This window comes from Pongo abelii, chromosome Y, assembly GCF_028885655.2.
Source record: "Pongo abelii isolate AG06213 chromosome Y, NHGRI_mPonAbe1-v2.0_pri, whole genome shotgun sequence".
Lineage (NCBI taxonomy): Eukaryota > Metazoa > Chordata > Mammalia > Primates > Hominidae > Pongo > Pongo abelii.
In genome coordinates, this window is record NC_072009.2 from 1,293,258 (window position 1) to 1,312,262 (window position 19,005).

Sequence of the window (19,005 nt, forward strand, 5' to 3'; positions counted from 1 at the left end):
GCGTCGTGGCAGGTGCCTGTAATCCCAGCTACTTGGGAGGCGGAGGCAGGAGAATCACTTGAACCAGGGAGGTGGAGGTTGTAGTGAGCCGAGATCGTGCCACTGCACTCCAGCCTGGCCGACAGAGCGAGACTCTGTCTCTAAACAAATAAATAAATAAATAAATAAATAAATAAAAGAAACAGATGTTTGTTCTCTGCCTCAGGGTCCGGACACAGAGCCCCTGAATCCTGGGGAATCTGTTGAGTGACAGGAGCGAAAGCAGGTGTTTTGCTATGTGGCGACAAGCTCCTTTCATCCACAGGGGAGCTTATGTTAATGAGGGGCCTTTTGGAAACGGCAGGCTTTGGGTGTCATGGGAACCTGCCAGGGATTTGCGGGTGGGAGGTTCGGCTCCACCCCTACCTCCAGGGAGCAGGGAGAGGGGCTGGAGATGGAGTTTGCTCCCCAGTGGCGGATGATGTCATTAATCCTGGCCTTTTAAGAGACCCAGAAGGGGCTGGGCGCGGTGGCTCACGCCTGTAATCCCAGCACTTTGGGAAGCCGAGGCGGGCGAATCACGAGGTCAGGAGATAGAGACCATCCTGGCTAACATGGTTAAACCCTGTCTCTACTAAAAAAAAAAAAAATAGAAAAAGTTAGCTGGGCATGGTGGCGGGCGCCTGTTGTCCCAGCTACTCGGGAGGCTGAGGCAGGAGAATGGCATGAACCTGGGAGGCGGAGCTTGCAGTGAGCCGAGATGGTGCCAGTGCACTCTGGCCTGGGCGACAGAGCGAGACTCTGTCTCAAAAAAAAAAAAAAAAAAAAAAAAAAAAAGAGACCCAGAAGGACAGGGTTCAGGGAGCTTCTGGTGGGTGAACACATCAGGGTGTGGGGGGAGCTGTGCCACGGCAGGCATGGAGGCTGCATACATCCTGCACCCGGCACCCTGCGCTGTGCTTGGCTTCTGTTTGGCACTCCCTGACCTGCTTCTTCGTAACAAACCCGCAAGCTGGGAGGGAAAGTGCTGTCCTGAGTTCTGTGAGCCCCTCGAGCAAATGACCCAACCTGAGCAGGTGCTTGGAGGAGCCCCCAGTGAGCGGTGGATGGGTCAGAAAAGTACAGGTGTGCCCAGGGATATGGGGCTGGCATCTTTGCCGGGAGGTCCCATGGGGCCCAGCCCTTCACCTGTGGGATACATCATTAAATCAAGCCAATCAAACCCCGTCTCTACTAAAAATACAAAAATTAGCCGGCAGTGGTGGCGGGTGCCTGTAATCCCAGCTACTCAGGCAGAAGGATCACTTGAACTTGGGAGGCAGAGGTTGCAGTGAGCTGAGATCGTGCCACTGCACTGCAGCCTGGGTAAGAGAGCAAGACCCCGTCTCAAAAAAAGAAAAAAAAGAAAAAGAAAAAGACAAACCACACATTTTCCTTTGTCCTGCACACTTCCAAATCGGCCGGCAACTTTCCCAAGCAGGACACAAGCACAAACCCCTCTGGGGTGGGCAACTGTCCTCCTCCCTCAAGCCCAGGGTCCCAAGAATGTCCCGGCTTCTTGTCTCGGCCTCTGGGGGGACCCTGATCCCCGGGCCGCGGTTACCTTTGCTGGAGCAGTGGACGATGGCGACACCTGTGAACACACTGTGTTCTCTCCCGCTCAACCTGCAAGACACAACCGGTGACCACGTCACCATGCTGTAAACCGTGGGAGCTACAAAGCGAGTGTCTCAGAACCAGGGAGGCAGTGAGGCGTCCTTGGTCCTGGCTCCGTCCCCAGCCTCTTGTCCCCGATCGTCCCGCCGTGGAGTCTCCAGGGAAACCTTTATGGAGGGGCCGGGGAAGGGGTCACAAATCCCACCAGCAGTGGCCCTGACGGGAGGCCCCAGACCAGGCAGCTCTTAGCTGGGCGTATGGTGGGCAGGGGGTGCGTCTCTTCCATGTCCTGGGATGGGGATGAGGTGCCAGGCTATGGGCTCAGGTCCAGGATGCCCAGTGGGAAGGACAGGGCACTGCCAACTTCTCGTGACCCCAACAGTCTGCAGTGGGCATGAGACATTCTGGGATCAGTGCTGCAGAATCCTAGACAAGGATGAGCATAGAGGGATAGTGCCTGCCTCCCTGCATAGCTCAGAGAGCAGAGCTCACACAGCACAGCTCACGCAGCACAGCTCAGACAGCGCAGCTCACACATCACAGCTCAGACAGCGCAGCTCACGCAGCACAGCTCAGACAGCGCAGCTCACGCAGCACAGCTCACGCAGCGCAGCTCACGCAGCACAGCTCACGCAGCGCAGCTCAGACAACACAGCTCACGCAGCGCAGCTCACGCAGCACAGCTCAGACAGCACAGATCAGACAGCAGAGGTCAGACCGCACAGCTCAGACGGCAGAGCTGAGACAGATCCACCCTGCTCCCCAGGATACCCGGCCAGATATCACAGCTACTCTGTGGTTCAGAACCCAAGACAGCTCTGAGGCCAACACGGTGCTTACCGGGACAGCATCCTGTATGCGTCCTGCTTGTCCACCGGCTTCTCCAGAATCAGCCCCCCGACCGTCTGCGAGAGGAAGGGAACGGAGGGAGTTGGTTCCCACCACCTAAGTCAGGCCTGTGCAAGCCCCACGGTCCCATTCGCAGAAGTCACTTGTTTTATGGAAATGAAGTTGACACGTCCTGAGAGTCACCATTTCAAACAACTAACTGGAGTTACCATGTTGTACCACCTCCACCTGCCTGGTTCCAGAATGTTCTCTTCACTACAGAAGGAGACCCTGTCCCCACGCAGCTGTCCCTCCCCAATGTCCCTCCCCAGATGCTGGTAACCGCCCATCCTCTTTCTTTCACTGTGCGTTTGCCTGTTGCGGACATGGCGTAGTAACAGAATCCTGCAATGTGTGGTCCTCCGTGGCTGGTTTCTGTCACTGAGCGTGATGTCCTCAACATTCATCCATGTTGCAGCCTGTTTCATAGCCTCGTTCCTTTTCTTTTCTTCTTCTCTTTTTTTTTTTTTTGAGATGGAGTCTCACTCTGTTGCCCAGGATGGAGTGCAGTGGCGCAGTCTTGGCTCACTGCAACCTCCGTCTCCAGGGTTCAAGCGATTCTCCTGCCTCAGCCTCCCTAGTAGCTGGGATTACAGGTGCCTGCCACCATCATGCCTGGCTAATTTTTGTTATTTTTTATTTATTTATTTATTTTTGAGACAGAGTCTCTCTCTGTCGCCCAGGCTGGAGTGCAGTGGCGTGATCTCGGCTCACTGCAAGCTCTGCCTCCTGGGTTCACGCCATTCTCCTGCCTCAGCCTCCCGAGTAGCTGGGACTACAGGCGCCCGCCACCACGCCCAGCTCACTTTTTGTATTTTTAGTAGAGACGGGGTTTCACCGTGTTAGCCAGGATGGTCTAGATCTCCTGACCTCGTGATCCACCTGCCTCGGCCAGCCTGGTTCCTGTTCATGGCTGCATAGTATTCCACTGTGTGTGGATGGACCATGTTGTAATTACCCATTTATCCACTGACAGCCACTTGAGCTGTTTCTGCCTTTTAGCTCTTGTGAATAGTGCTGCTGTGAACATTCATGTAGAAGTTTTTGGTGGAACACCTGTTTTGAATCCTTTTGCGTACATACAAGAGTAAATGTATTAGTCTGACCGGGACACCATAGCAAAGTCCTACAACCCCGGTGGCTTTTAATCTACAGAAATTTATTCTCCCACGGTCGTGGAGACTGGAAGTCAGATCCAGGTGTGGGCAGGGCTGGTTCCTCCTGAGGCCTCTCTCTCGGGCTTGTAGACGCCATCTTTTCTCTGTCCTCACGTGACCGTCCCTCTGTGTGTGTCTGTGTCCTCATCTCCTCTTGTTATGAGGTGTGCTAGTCCATTTCAGGCTGCCATCACGGAATATCATAGACTGGGTGACTTAGAAACAACAGACATTGATTCTCCCACAGTCCTGCAGGCTGGAAGTCTGAGATCCAGGTGTGGGCAGGGCTGGATCCCTCTCTCCTTAGCTTGGAGATGCCGTCTTCTCCCTGTGTCCTCACAGAGTCATCCCTCTGTATCTGTGTCCTCATCTCCTCTTCTTATGAGGTGTCTTAGTCCATCTCAGGCTGCTATCACAGAATACCATAGACTGGGTGACTTAGAAACAACAGACATTGATTCTCCCACAGTCTTGGAGGCTGGAAGTCTGACATCAAGGTGTGGGCAGGGCTGGTTCCTCCTGAGGCCTCTCTCTCGGGCTTGGAGATGCCGTCTTCTCCCTGTGTCCTCACAGGGTCGTCCCTCTGTGTGTCTGTGTCCTCATCTCCTCTTCTTATGAGGTGTCTTAGTCCATCTCAGGCTGCTATCACAGAATACCATAGACTGGGTGGCTTATAAAGAAAAGACATGGGCCGGGCATGGTGGCTCACGCCTGTAATCCTAGCACTTTGGGAGGCCAAGGCAGGTGGATCACGAGGTCAACAGTGCGAGACCATCCTGTCCAACATGGTGAAACCCTGTCTCTACTAAAAATACAAAAATTAGCCGGGTGTGGTGGTGGGCACCTGTAATCCCAGCTACTCGGGAGGCAGGAGAATCGCTTGAACCCGGGAGGCAGAGGTCACGGTGAGCCGAGATCGCACCACTGTAATCCAGCCTGGGCAACACAGTGAGACTCTGTCTCAAAAAAAAAGAAGAGGGAAATTTGGACACAAACACCCAGAGGGGAGAAGGCCACGTGGAGATGGAGGCACAGATAGGAACCACGGGGCCCTCAGCCAAAGGATACAATGGGTTGCCAACAGCCTCCAGGAGTTGGAGAGAGACCAACACCAACTTCTCCTCAGTACCTCTGGAAGGAACAGAGCCTACAGACACCGCGATTTGTGGCTGCTGGCCTCCAGAACTGTGTACCTTCCTGTGTCTTTTGAGGTGGAGTCTCGCTCTTGTCACACAGGCTGGAGTGCAGTGGTGTGATCTCGGCTCACTGCAACCTCCGCCTCCTGGGTTCAAGCGATTCCCCTTCCTCAGCCTCCTGAGTAACTGGAATCACAGGTGCAGTCTGTATATTCTGTATCATTTATGATATAGAATTAATGTAGCTTATCTGTTGCTATGTGTTATAATATTCTCTTGCAATTGATAGCATAGTATCATTTATGATACTATCAATTAGCCACCACGTCTGGCTAATTTTTGTATTTTTAGTAGACATGGGGTTTTACCATGTTGGTCAGGCTGATCTTGAACTCATGACCTAAGGTGATCTCTGCCCACCTCAGCCTCCCAAAATGCTGGGATGACAGGGGTGAGCCACGGTGCCTGGCCCCTTCCTGTGCCTTTAGGCCCCTCATCTGCTGGTAGATTGTGATGGGAGTTTCTGGAAGCGAGTGCGCTGCTGTCTTCAGGGGAATCCAGAACCTCCGAAACAGGCAGAATCACCAAGCACATGAAAACCAAATGGGACATGAGAAGGGAGGGACCCTGGCCGCACTCACCACGATCGTGTCCGCTCCAATGACCACATCGGGGGTCCGCAGGTCTTTCTGCAAGAAAGCCAGATTCCGGTTTAGCGGTGACATGCTGTGGGTCTCACAGAGAAGTTTTCCCATTGGTGCGGGCGTGAAACAGCACTGCAGGGGCAAAGCCAGGCCGACTTTGGAAGTTAAGGCTGGGGGCGCTCAAGGTGATGAACAAGGACAGGAGTGGGTCCCCCAGGTGTTCGCCCTGCAGGGGCTGGAACGTGGGTGAGGCCAGGACCCACGGGGGCTGTGTGATCAGGGGTCAGGCACTCACAGAGCATCTCACGGGCACTACGGGAAAAGCAATGCCTGTTCTGTAAGCTTTTGTTCTTCCAGACGGGCAGGTAAGGTTTGATTCAGGGGTCCCAAACCTCCCTGAGTTACCCAGAATTAAGGCCAAAAGGTTTTTGATCCGTTCGATGTAATTTCAGAAAAAGGTACTTAGGGCCGGGCGCAGTGGCTCATGCCTGTAATCCCAGCACTCTGGGAGGCTGAGGCGGGCAGATCACCTGAGGTCAGGAGTTCGAGACCAGCCTGGCCAACATGGTGAAACCCTGTCTCTACTAAAAACACAAAATATCAGTCGGGCACCTGTAATCTCAGCTACTCAGGAGGCTGAGGCAGCAGAATCGCTTGAACCCGGGAGGCGGAGGTTGCAGTGAGCCAAGGTTGCACCCCTGCACTCCAGCGTGGGTGACAGAGTGAGACTCAGTCTCCAAAAAAAAAGAAAAAAAAAAAAAGGAAAGAAAAAGAAAAAGGTACTTAGGACGATAAAACAATCCAGGTTGAAAATTCAGCCTCAGAGGCCGGGCGCGGTGGCTCACGCCTGTCATCCCAGCACTTTGGGAGGCCGAGGCGGGTGGATCACAAGGTCAGGAGTTCGAGACCAGCCTGGCCAAGATGGTGAAACCCGGTCTCTACTAAAAAAGTAAAAAATTATCCGGGCATGGCGGCAGGTGCCTGCAGTCCCAGCTACTCGGGAGGCTGAGGCAGGAGAATTCCTTGAACCTGGGAGGTGGAGGTTGCAGTGAGCCGAGATCATGCCACTGTACTCCAGCCTGGGTGAGAGAGCGAGACTCCATCTCAAAAAAAAAAAAAAAAGAAAAGAAAATTCAGTCTCAGAGCAACAGAACAGGCAGTCACAGGACATCTGCGTGCAGCTTTGACCTCAGCTCATCCCAGCACTGGTCTCCCTAAGCTCTGCACTGCCAAAACCCACAATCAATACTGTTGTCTTCATAGCACTACTCACAACAGCCTTACCTCTAATGTATTTCTTTCTTTCTTTCTTTTTTTTTGAGATGGAGTCTCACTCTGTCACCCAGGCTGGAGTGCAGTGGCGCAATCTCAGCTCACTGCAAGCTCCGCCTCCCGGGTTCACGCCATTCTCCTGCCTCAGCCTCTGGAGTAGCTGGGACTACAGGCGCCCGGCACCACGCCCAGCCAATTTTTTTTGTGTGTGTTTTTAGTAGAGATGGGGTTTCACCGTGTGAGCCAGGATGATCTTGAACTCCTGACCTGGTGATCCGCCCGCCTCAGCCTCCCAAAGTGCTGGGATGACAGGCGTGAGCCACCGCGCCCGGCCTTCTAATGTATTTCTTACATTAACGGCAATGGTGTATTGCCTGCTAACACAGAGCAACAGGGAGGCTACATTAACTCTATATCCTAAATGATAGTATTATATTCATTGTAAGAGCACGTTACAACACACAGTAATAGCTATGTTAATTTTATATATTGTGACTGATGTTATGTTAGACTCATATATTATATAACATAGAGTAATTGATAAGCTACATTAATTCTATATCCTAAATAACAGTAGTGTATTAATTATAATAGTGTATTACAGTGGGGCGTGGAGGCTCACGCCTGTCATCCCAACACTTTGGGAGGCCGAGGCGGGTGGATCACCTGAGGTCAGGAGTTGGAGACCAGCCTGGCCAACATGATGAAGCCCCATCTCTACTAAAATAATAGTGTATTACATAGGAGCATATCGTAATGATAAATGACATAATTCTACATTATGATACAATTATATTAATTGTCATAGTATATTACATAGTATCACACAGTAACAGATATTAATTCTATGTATCACAACACATAGTAATAGATGTTAATTCTATATCGTAACTGATATTACTATATTAATTGCAATATTGTATTCAAACATAGTAACAGATAAGCTACATGAATCTTAAATCTTAAATGATAGTAGCATATTAATTATAATTGTATATTGCATTGTAGCATATAGCAACAGATAAACTACATAATTCTATATTATAAATGACGTTATATTAATTGCAATCCGATATTACTTAGTGGCACAGTAATAAGCTACATAATTCTATATCATAAATAATACTATTAATTGTAGAATATTACAACACATAGTAATACAGTACATTAATTGTATACCATAAATGATACTATTATATTAATTGCAAAAGAATATTATAACACATAGTAATAGATAAGCTACATTAATTGTGTATCATCATCGAGACTATTATATTAATTGCAAGATAATTTTTGTTTTAATTTTTTATTTTTTGGAGACGAAGTCTTGCTCTGTCGCCTAAGTTGGAGTGCAGTGGCGCGATCTCGGCTCACTGCAACTTCTGTCTCCCGGGTTCACGCAATTCTCCTGCCTCAGCCTCCTGAGTAGCTGGGATTACAGGCGTGCACCACCACGCCCAGCTAATTTTTGTATGTTTAGTAGAGACGGGGTTTCACCCTGTTGGTCAGGCTGGTCTCGAATTCCTGACCTCAGGTGATCCACCCGCCTCGGCCTCCCCAAGTGCTAGGATTATAGGTATGAGCCACCGCGCCCGCCCACAAGAGATTATAATACATAGTAATAGATAAGCTATGTTAATTCGACATCATAAATGATACTATGCTATCAGTTGCAAGAGAATACTATAACGCATAGTAATAGATAAGCTACATTAAAATTCTATATCATAAATGATACTATGATATCAATTGCAAGAGAATATTATAACACATAGTAATAGATAAGCTACATTAATTCGATATCATAAATGATACTATGATATCAATTGCAAGAGAATATTATAACATAGTAACAGATAAGCTACATTAACTCTGTATCATAAATGATAGTATTAGGTTACCTGCAATAGTGCATTAGATTATAACACAGTAAGAGCTAAGCTGTGGCACCCATCGCATCTTCTGAATGACGTTTATTTGTATCACGTATATTTAACACCTGCAAACCCCCTCATCATAGCAAAGGAATTTTCATGAGGGCTGAAGGGCAGGGGCCCCTTGCCTGGTGCATCCGGTTGGCCACCTCCAGGGCCTTCTGCTTGGCGGTCTCCATGGCGTACCCATACGGGGTGGCGAAGGACGCTTTGTCCAGCTTCTCTTTAAACTTGGAGGGGACCACCTCAAACCTGAGACCCTGCAACAGGAGAAAGGGGTCAGGAGGGTCCGTGAAAGACCCTAAGAAAAGTGAATGGGACACGCAAGATCTGCAGGACACGCGTGGCGTTTGCTACACTCCCCAGCCCTCTCCCGGGTGAGCTCATCCATCTGCCAAGCTTTCCCCAGGTGTGGCTGGGGAGCTGGGCACTGACCAGGGCTTTCCCCAAGTGTGGCTGGGGGGCCGGGCACTGACCAGGGCTTTCCCCAAGTGTGGCTGGGGGGCCGGGCACTGACCAGGGCTTTCCCCTCAGTGTGGCTGGGGGGCCGGGCACTGACCAGGGCTTTCCCTAAGTGTGGCTGGGGGGCCGGGCACTTACCAGGGCTTTCCCCAAGTGTGGCTGGGGGGCCGGGAACTCACCAGGGCTTCCCCTAAGTGTGGCTGGGGAGCTGGGCACTGACCAGGGCTTTCCCCAAGTGTGGCTGGGGGGCCGGGCACTGACCAGGGCTTTCCCCAAGTGTGGCTGGGGGGCCGGGCACTGACCAGGGCTTTCCCCTCAGTGTGGCTGGGGGGCCGGGCACTGACCAGGGCTTTCCCTAAGTGTGGCTGGGGGGCCGGGCACTGACCAGGGCTTTCCCCAAGTGTGGCTGGGGGGCCGGGAACTCACCAGGGCTTCCCCTAAGTGTGGCTGGGGAGCTGGGCACTGACCAGGGCTTTCCCCAAGTGTGGCTGGGGGGCCGGGCACTGACCAGGGCTTTCCCCAAGTGTGGCTGGGGGGCCGGGCACTGACCAGGGCTTTCCCCTCAGTGTGGCTGGGGGGCCGGGCACTGACCAGGGCTTTCCCTAAGTGTGGCTGGGGGGCCGGGCACTGACCAGGGCTTTCCCCAAGTGTGGCTGGGGGGCCGGGAACTCACCAGGGCTTCCCCTAAGTGTGGCTGGGGAGCCGGGCACTGACCAGGGCTTTCCCTAAGTGTGGCTGGGGAGCCGGGCACTGACCAGGGCTTTCCCCAAGTGTGGCTGGGGGGCCGGGAACTCACCAGGGCTTCCCCTAAGTGTGGCTGGGGAGCTGGGCACTGACCAGGGCTTTCCCCAAGTGTGGCTGGGGGGCTGGGCACTGACCAGGGCTTCCCCTAAGCGTGGCTGGGGAGCCGGGCACTGACCAGGGCTTTCCCCAAGTGTGGCTGGGGAGCCGGGAACTCACCAGGGCTTTCCCCAAGTGTGGCTGGGGAGCCGGGCACTGACCAGGGCTTTCCGTAAGTGTGGTTAGTGGGTCGCGGACTGACCAGGGCTTTCCCCAAGTGTGGCTGGGGAGCCGGGGACTGAGCAGGGCTTTCCCCAAGTGTGGCTGGGGGGCCGGGCACTGACCAGGGCTTTCCCCAAGTGTGGCTGGGGGGCCGGGCACTGACCAGGGCTTTCCCCAAGTGTGGCTGGGGGGCCGGGCACTGACCAGGGCTTTCCCTAAGTGTGGTTAGTGGGTCGCGGACTGACCAGGGCTTTCCCCAAGTGTGGCTGGGGAGCCGGGGACTGACCAGGGCTTCCCCTAAGTGTGGCTGGGGAGCCGGGGACTGACCAGGGCTTTCCCTAAGTGTGGCTGGGGAGCCGGGCACTGACCAGGGCTTCCCCTAAGTGTGGTTAGTGGGTTGTGGACTGACCAGGGCTTCCCCCAAGTGTGGCTGGGGAGCCGGGCACTGACCAGGGCTTCCCCTAAGTGTGGTTAGTGGGTCGTGGACTGACCAGGGCTTTCCCTAAGTGTGGCTGGGGAGCCGGGAACTAACCAGGGCTTCCCTAAGTGTGGTTAGTGGGTCGTGGACTGACCAGGGCTTTCCCTAAGTGTGGCTGGGGGGCCGGGCACTGACCAGGGCTTCCCCTAAGTGTGGCTGGGGGGCCGGGAACTCACCAGGGCTTTCCCTAAGTGTGGCTGGGGAGCTGGGAACTCACCAGGGCTTTCTGTAAGTGTGGCTGGGGGGCCGGGCACTGACCAGGGGCCTTCGGGGACTGACCAGGGGCCTTCTTGGCCCTCGAGGGAAGAGACTGGCAAAGGAAGAAGTCAGGAACAAAGAGGCCAGCAGGGAGGTATTGACTTGGGCCCTGAACCCAGGAGCCAACAGTGTGAGAGGGTTCCCAGAGCCCTGAAGGTTGGGGCAGAGTCCAAAAACCATCCTGCCCACAGGAAGTTCAGGAAAAATGCCAGCAACGATGACTGTGGGAAGGGAGGCAATGATGGTGCTAAGTCAATCCCTGGTACCCAGGAAGAGACAACACCGTCCCTGGGGAGGCCTGGCCTAGAGGTAGTGACCCCCGCAGAGACTGTGGGGTCAGGAATGATGGTGGTAAATGCCCCCAGTGGGGGTGTCCCTGGCTGCCACAGCCTGCCAGGGCCCAGGGAACTCCCCATCTCCCCTCTGACAGAGGAGAAGCATCGTCATCGTGGACACACACCGCCATCGTGGACACACACCACCATCGTGGACACACACCGCCATCGTGGACACACACCACCATCTGGGACACACACCACCATCGTGGACACACACCACCATCTGGGACACACACCACCATCGTGGACACACACCACCATCTGGGACACACACCACCATCTGGGACACACACCCCCATCGTGGACACACACCGCCATCGTGGACACACACCACCATCGTGGACACACACCGCCATCGTGGACACACACCACCATCTGGGACACACACCACCATCGTGGACACACACCACCATCTGGGACACACACCACCATCGTGGACACACACCACCATCTGGGACACACACCACCATCTGGGACACACACCCCCATCGTGGACACACACCGCCATCGTGGACACACACCACCATCGTGGACACACACCACCATCGTGGACACACACCACCATCTGGGACACACACCCCCATCGTGGACACACACCCCCATCGTGGACACACACCACCATCTGGGACACACACCGCCATCGTGGACACACACCACCATCTGGGACACACACCGCCATCGTGGACACACACCGTCATCGTGGACACACACCGCCATCGTGGACACACACCACCATCGTGGACACACACCGCCATCGTGGACACACACCACCATCTGGGACACACACCACCATCGTGGACACACACCACCATCTGGGACACACACCACCATCGTGGACACACACCACCATCTGGGACACACACCACCATCTGGGACACACACCCCCATCGTGGACACACACCGCCATCGTGGACACACACCACCATCGTGGACACACACCACCATCGTGGACACACACCACCATCTGGGACACACACCCCCATCGTGGACACACACCCCCATCGTGGACACACACCACCATCTGGGACACACACCGCCATCGTGGACACACACCACCATCTGGGACACACACCGCCATCGTGGACACACACCACCATCGTGGACACACACCACCATCTGGGACACACACCGCCATCGTGGACACACACCACCATCTGGGACACACACCACCATCGTGGACAGACACCGCCATCGTGGACACACACCACCATCTGGGACACACACCGCCATCGTGGACACACACCGCCATCGTGGACACACACCACCATCTGGGACACACACCACCATCGTGGACACACACCACCATCTGGGACACACACCACCATCGTGGACACACACCACCATCGTGGACACACACCACCATCGTGGACACACACCGCCATCTGGGACACACACCACCATCGTGGACACACACCGCCATCGTGGACACACACCACCATCGTGGACACACGCCGCCATCTGGACACACGCCACCATCTGGGACACACACCACCATCTTGGACACACGCCGCCATCGTGGACACACACCACCATCTGGGACACACACCCCCATCGTGGACACACACCACCATCTGGGACACACACCACCATCTGGGACACACACCGCCATCGTGGACACACACCGCCATCTGGGACACACACCGCCATCTTGGACACACACCGCCATCTTGGACACACACCGCCATCGTGGACACACACCACCATCTGGGACACACACCACCATCTGGGACACACACCGCCATCGTGGACACACACCGCCATCGTGGACACACACCACCATCTGGGACACACACCGCCATCTTGGACACACACCGCCATCTTGGACACACACCGCCATCGTGGACACACACCACCATCTGGGACACACACCACCATCTGGGACACACACCGCCATCGTGGACACACACCGCCATCGTGGACACACACCACCATCTGGGACACACACCACCATCTGGGACACACACCGCCATCGTGGACACACACCCCCATCGTGGACACACACCACCATCTGGGACACACACCACCATCGTGGACACACACCACCATCTGGGACACACGCCACCATCGTGGACACACACCGCCATCTGGGACACACACCCCCATCGTGGACACACGCCACCATCGTGGACACACGCCACCATCGTGGACACACACCACCATCTGGGACACACACCACCATCTGGGACACACGCCACCATCGTGGACACACGCCGCCATCTGGGACACACGCCCCCATCGTGGACACACGCCACCATCGTGGACACACACCGCCATCTGGGACACACACCCCCATCGTGGACACACGCCACCATCGTGGACACACGCCGCCATCTGGGACACACACCCCCATCGTGGACACACGCCGCCATCGTGGACACACACCGCCATCTGGGACACACGCCACCATCGTGGACACACGCCGCCATCTGGGACACACGCCGCCATCTGGGACACACGCCACCATCGTGGACACACGCCGCCATCTGGGACACACACCCCCATCGTGGACACACGCCGCCATCGTGGACACACACCACCATCTGGGACACACGCCGCCATCGTGGACACACGCCACCATCGTGGACACACACCGCCATCGTGGACACACACCACCATCTGGGACACACGCCACCATCGTGGACACACGCCGCCATCTGGGACACACACCACCATCTGGGACACACGCCGCCATCGTGGACACACGCCACCATCGTGGACACACACCACCATCTGGGACACACGCCGCCATCGTGGACACACGCCACCATCGTGGACACACACCACCATCTGGGACACACACCACCATCTGGGACACACGCCGCCATCGTGGACACACACCACCATCTTGGATAAGCACCACCATCTTGGACACACAGCATCTTGGACACACAACACCATCTTGGATAAGCACCACCATCTTGGACACACACCACCATCTTGGACCCATAACCCCATCTTGGACACACACCGCCATCTTGGATAAGCATCACCATCTTGGACACACAGCATCTTGGACACACACCACCATCTTGGATACGCACTGCCATCTTGGACACACACCACCATCTTGGACCCATAACGCCATCTTGGACAAGCGCCACCATCTTGGACACACACCGCCATCTTGGATAAGCACGACCATCTTGGACACACACCATCTTGGACACACACCATCTTGGACACACACCACCATCTTGGATACGCACTGCCATCTTGGACACACACTGCCATCTTGGACACACACCGCCATCTTGGATGAGCACAATCATCTTGGACACACACCACCATCTTGGACCCATAACGCCATCTTGGACACACACCACCATCTTGGACCCATAACACCATCTTGGACAAGCGCCACCATCTTGGACACACACCGCCATCTTGGATAAGCACGACCATCTTGGACACACACCATCTTGGACACACACCACCATCTTGGATACGCACTGCCATCTTAGACACACACTGCCATCTTGGATAAGCACCACCATCTTGGACACACACCGCCATCTTGGACCCATAACGCCATCTTGGACACACACCACCATCTTGGACCCATAACGCCATCTTGGACAAGCGCCGCCATCTTGGATAAGCACCACCATCTTGGACACACACCATCTTGGACACACACCATCTTGGACACACACCGCCATCTTGGATAAGCACCACCATCTTGGACACACACCATCTTGGACACACACCGCCATCTTGGATAAGCACCACCATCTTGGACACACACCATCTTGGACACACACCGCCATCTTGGACCCATAACGCCATCTTGGACAAGCGCCGCCATCTTGGACACACACCGCCATCTTGGATAAGCATCACCATGTTGGACACACACCATCTTGGACACACACCATCTTGGACACACACTGCCATCTTGGATAAGCACCCCCATTTTGGACACACACCACCATCTTGGATAAGCATCACCATCTTGGACACACATCAGCATCTTGGACACACACCACCATCTTCGACAAGCACCGCCATTTTAAGTTCCCTTGATTAAAAACTGCCTAAAACCAGCCCCAAAACATCAGCCTAATGACTAATGTCAGCATGACCAGAAACAGTCAAACCCTGAAATAAACTGCCTCTGACCAGAAACATCCCAAGCCCAAGATAACCTCCCCTCAGACCAGAGACATTCCAACCCCTCAGTCAAGTTTGCCTCACACAGAAACATTCCGAGCCTGCGATAAGATTCCCGTTCCTAAACCCTTAAATACCCTCAGTCCGTAAGAGAGAACACTCCTGACCTAACTCAGCCAGAAGCCCCACTCAGGCTTGTTCTCCAAAATAAACCCATCTTTGACTGTGAAGCTGCTTTCCTTCTTTCGTCTTTCTTCAACTCTTATACCCTCCTCAGCCCTCCTCACCTCTTGAAGGTGCCCCTAGATCCTAGCCCTGACGCCCATCCTGGTCTTCAGGGCACCAGTCGCCAAGCCCTGGACCTGCCCTGCAGATCTCAACCCCAGATCACATAGACCCCTGCCCTATGCCCCGTCACCCCCCAATCATGGAGACCCATGCCTTCTGTAAGGCACCCCAACCACTCTCATCCCCATCACTAGGACCAGGCACGTGGTGTACCCCCTCCCAGGGTACCAGACCTCCAGTCCTTAGTCCCTAAGAATACACTCCTGCCTCACTGCACTATCCACAGGCAACCAGTAACTACCCTACCATCACCAGTAACTTTTCTGCCATCACCAGTAACTACCTCACATCACCAGTAACTATCCCCCCATCACCAGTAACTATCTCCCATTACCAGTAACTATCCCACATCACCTATAACTATCCCCCTGTCACCAGTAACTACCCCCCATCACGGGTAACTATCCCTTCATCACTAGACCCTCTCCTCCACGTGATTAGGGCTCCAGAGAGAGGCAGACACCCACTGCCTAGGCGTCCTGCCACCCGCAATAAGATCCTCATGGGGGCACCAGGAAACACTTCCCATACCCCAGCTACAAAGTCCAACCTTCAGTCACAGGGCCCACTCCATCCCTAGAAGTCCTGAGTCACTCACCTCCCCAATCCCTAGGGGTCCCAGGTCACTCCCCTCCCCCATCCCTAGGGGGTCCCGGGTTACTCTCCCCTCCCCCATTCCTAGGGGTCTTGGATTACTCTCCCCTCCCCCATCCCCAGGAGGTCCTGGATCACTCTCCCCTCCCCCATCACTAGGGCATCCTGGGTCACTCTCCCCTACCCCATCCCTAGGGGGTCCTGGGTCACTCCTCCCTCCCCATCCCTAGGGGGTCCCGGGTCACTCTCCCCAACCCCATGCCTAGGGGTTCTAGGTCACTCTCCCCAACCCCATCCCTAGGGGGTCGTGGGTCACTCTCCCCTCCTTCAACCCTAGGGGGTACTGGGTGACTCTCCCCAACCCCACGCCTAGGGGTTTTTGGTTACTCTCCCCACCCTCATCCCTAGGGGTTCCAGGTTACTCTCCCCTCCCTCATCCCTAGGGGTCCTGCATTACTCTTCCCTCCACCATCCCTGGGGGGGTCCCGGGTTACTCTCCCCTCCCTCATCCCTAGGGGGTCCTGGGTCACTCTCCCCTCCTTCAACCCTAGGGGGTTCTGGGTCACTCTCCCCAACCCCATGCCTAGGGGTTTCGGGTTACTCTCCCCTCCCTCATCCCTAGGGCTTCCGGCTTACTCTCCCCTCCCTCATCCCTAGGGGTTCCGGGTTACTCTCCCCTCCCTCACCCCTAGGGGTTTTGGGTTACTCTCCCCTCCCTCACCCTTAGGGGTTTTGGGTTACTCTCCTCTCCCCCATTCCTAGGGGTTCCAGCTTACTCTCCCCTCCCTCATCCCTAGGGGTTCCGGGTTACTCTCCCCTCCCTCACCCCTAGGGGTTTTGGGTTACTCTCCCCTCCCTCACCCCTAGGGGTTTTGGGTTACTCTCCTCTCCCCCATCCCTAGGGGTTCCAGCTTACTCTCCCCTCCCTCATCCCTAGGGGTTCCGGGTTACTCTCCCCTCCCTCACCCCTAGGGGTTTTGGGTTACTCTCCCCTCCCTCACCCCTAGGGGTTTTGGGTTACTCTGCCCTCCCCATTCCTAGGGGTTCTGGCTCACTCTCCCCTCCCTCATCCCTAGGGTTTCCGGGTTACTCTCCCCTCCCTCACCCCTAGGGGAGGTCCCTAGAGGTCCTCCGTTACTCTTCTTTCCCCATCCCTGGGGGGGGTCCTGGGTCACTCTCCCCTCCTTCAACCCTAGGGGGTTCCGGGTCTCTCTCCCCAACCCCATGCCTAGGGGTTTCGGGTGACTCTCCCCTCCCCCATCCCTAGGGGTTCTGGCTTACTCTCCCCTCCCCCATCCCTAGGGGTTCCGGGTTACTCTCCCCTCCCTCACCCCTAGGGGAGGTCCCTAGAGGTCCTCCGTTACTCTTCCCTCCCCCATCCCTGGGTGGTCCTGGGTTACTCTCCCCACGCCCATCCCTAGGGGGATCCTGGGTCCCTCTCCCCAACCCCATGCCTAGGGGTTCCGAGTCACTCTCCCCTCCCCCATCCCTTTGGGTCCCGGGTTACTCTCCCCACCCCCATCCCTAGGGGGATCCCAGCTTACTCTCCCCTCCCCCATCCCTAGGGGGGTCCTGGGTCACTCTGCCCTCCCCATTCCTAGGGGTCCTGGGTCACTCTGCCCACCGCCATCCCTAGGGGGGTCCCGGGTCACTTGCCCTCCCCATTCCTAGGGGTCCCGGGTTACTCTCCCCACCGCCATCCCTAGGGGGGTCCTGGGTCACTTGCCCTCCCCATTCCTAGGGGTCCCAAGTTACTCTCCTCTTCCCCATCCCTGGGGGTCCCAGGTTAGTCTCCCCATCCCCATGCCTGGAGGTCCCGGGTTACTCTCCCCTTCCCCATGCCTGGGGGTCCCGGGTTACTGTCCCCATCCCCATCCATGGGGCTCCGGGGTCACTCTGCTGTCTCCACCCCTGGCGGTCCTGGGTCACTCTACCCTCCCCATTCCTAGGGGTCCCAGGTTACGCTCCCCTCCCCCATCCCTAAGGGGTCCCAGGTCACTCCCCACCCCCATCCCTAGGGGGTTCCGGGTTACTCTCCCCTCCCCCATCCCTAGAGGTTCCGGGTCACTCTCCCCAACCCTATCCCTGGAGGTCCCGGGACACTCTACCCTCCCCCATCCCTAAGGCTCTCGGGTCACTGTCCCATCCCTATCCCTAGGGTTCCTGAGTCGCTGGGCCCTCCTGGGTTCAGCCCCTCCGTCCCCGGTCCCCTGCCCCGCCCAGGCCCAGGCCGCACCGCGTTGCTGAGGATCTCCTGACGGCGTGGGGAGGCGCTGGCCAGCACCACGCGCTTGTGCAGCAGCTTCCCGATCACCGGGCACAGCACCATGGCGTCCACGCCGGGAGCCGGGAGTCCGCAGGTGCTGGCCCGGAGCCCGCGGTGCGCGTAGCGCGGCTGCAGAAAACTACGGCCAGAGTCCCGCCTCCGCGAGGCCACGCCCCCGCCCGCCTCCGCGAGGCCACGCCCAGTCCGCGCCTTCATTGGCCTCCCCGCGAGGCCGCGCCCAGGCCACGCCTCCATTGACTGCTCCGTCAGGCCACGCCCAGGCCACACCTCCAATGCCCTCTCCGCCAGGCCACGCCCATGTCACGCCTCCATTGAGCTCCCCGTGAGGCCACGCCCAGGCCACACCCCCGCCCGCCTCCCCCCGGACACCGCCCCGGCCGCTTGATGAAGCACCGCCCCCAGCTCCGCCTCCCGGGCCCCGTCCCCGCCCCTGGCGCTCGCCCCGCCCCGCCCCGCCCCGCC

The 19,005-nt window shown here is 56.1% G+C and overlaps 1 protein-coding gene across 2 annotated transcripts in view; it reads right to left on the reverse strand.

The window, feature by feature from the left end:
- The window catches only part of ASMTL (acetylserotonin O-methyltransferase like), a 46,074-nt gene extending 27,360 nt beyond the window's left edge, over window positions 1-18,714 (reverse strand). The window contains exons 1-5 of one of the 2 annotated variants that reach the window (XM_055078537.2): window positions 18,493-18,714; window positions 8,795-8,926; window positions 5,458-5,505; window positions 2,476-2,540; window positions 1,583-1,644 (exon numbers count right to left, since the gene is read on the reverse strand). In XM_055078537.2, the coding sequence (XP_054934512.1) occupies window positions 1,583-1,644; window positions 2,476-2,540; window positions 5,458-5,505; window positions 8,795-8,926; window positions 18,493-18,585 (400 nt within the window). In that variant the 5' untranslated portion in view covers window positions 18,586-18,714. 2 annotated transcript variants of the gene reach the window in all.
- Window positions 18,715-19,005: the final 291 nt, after the last annotated feature.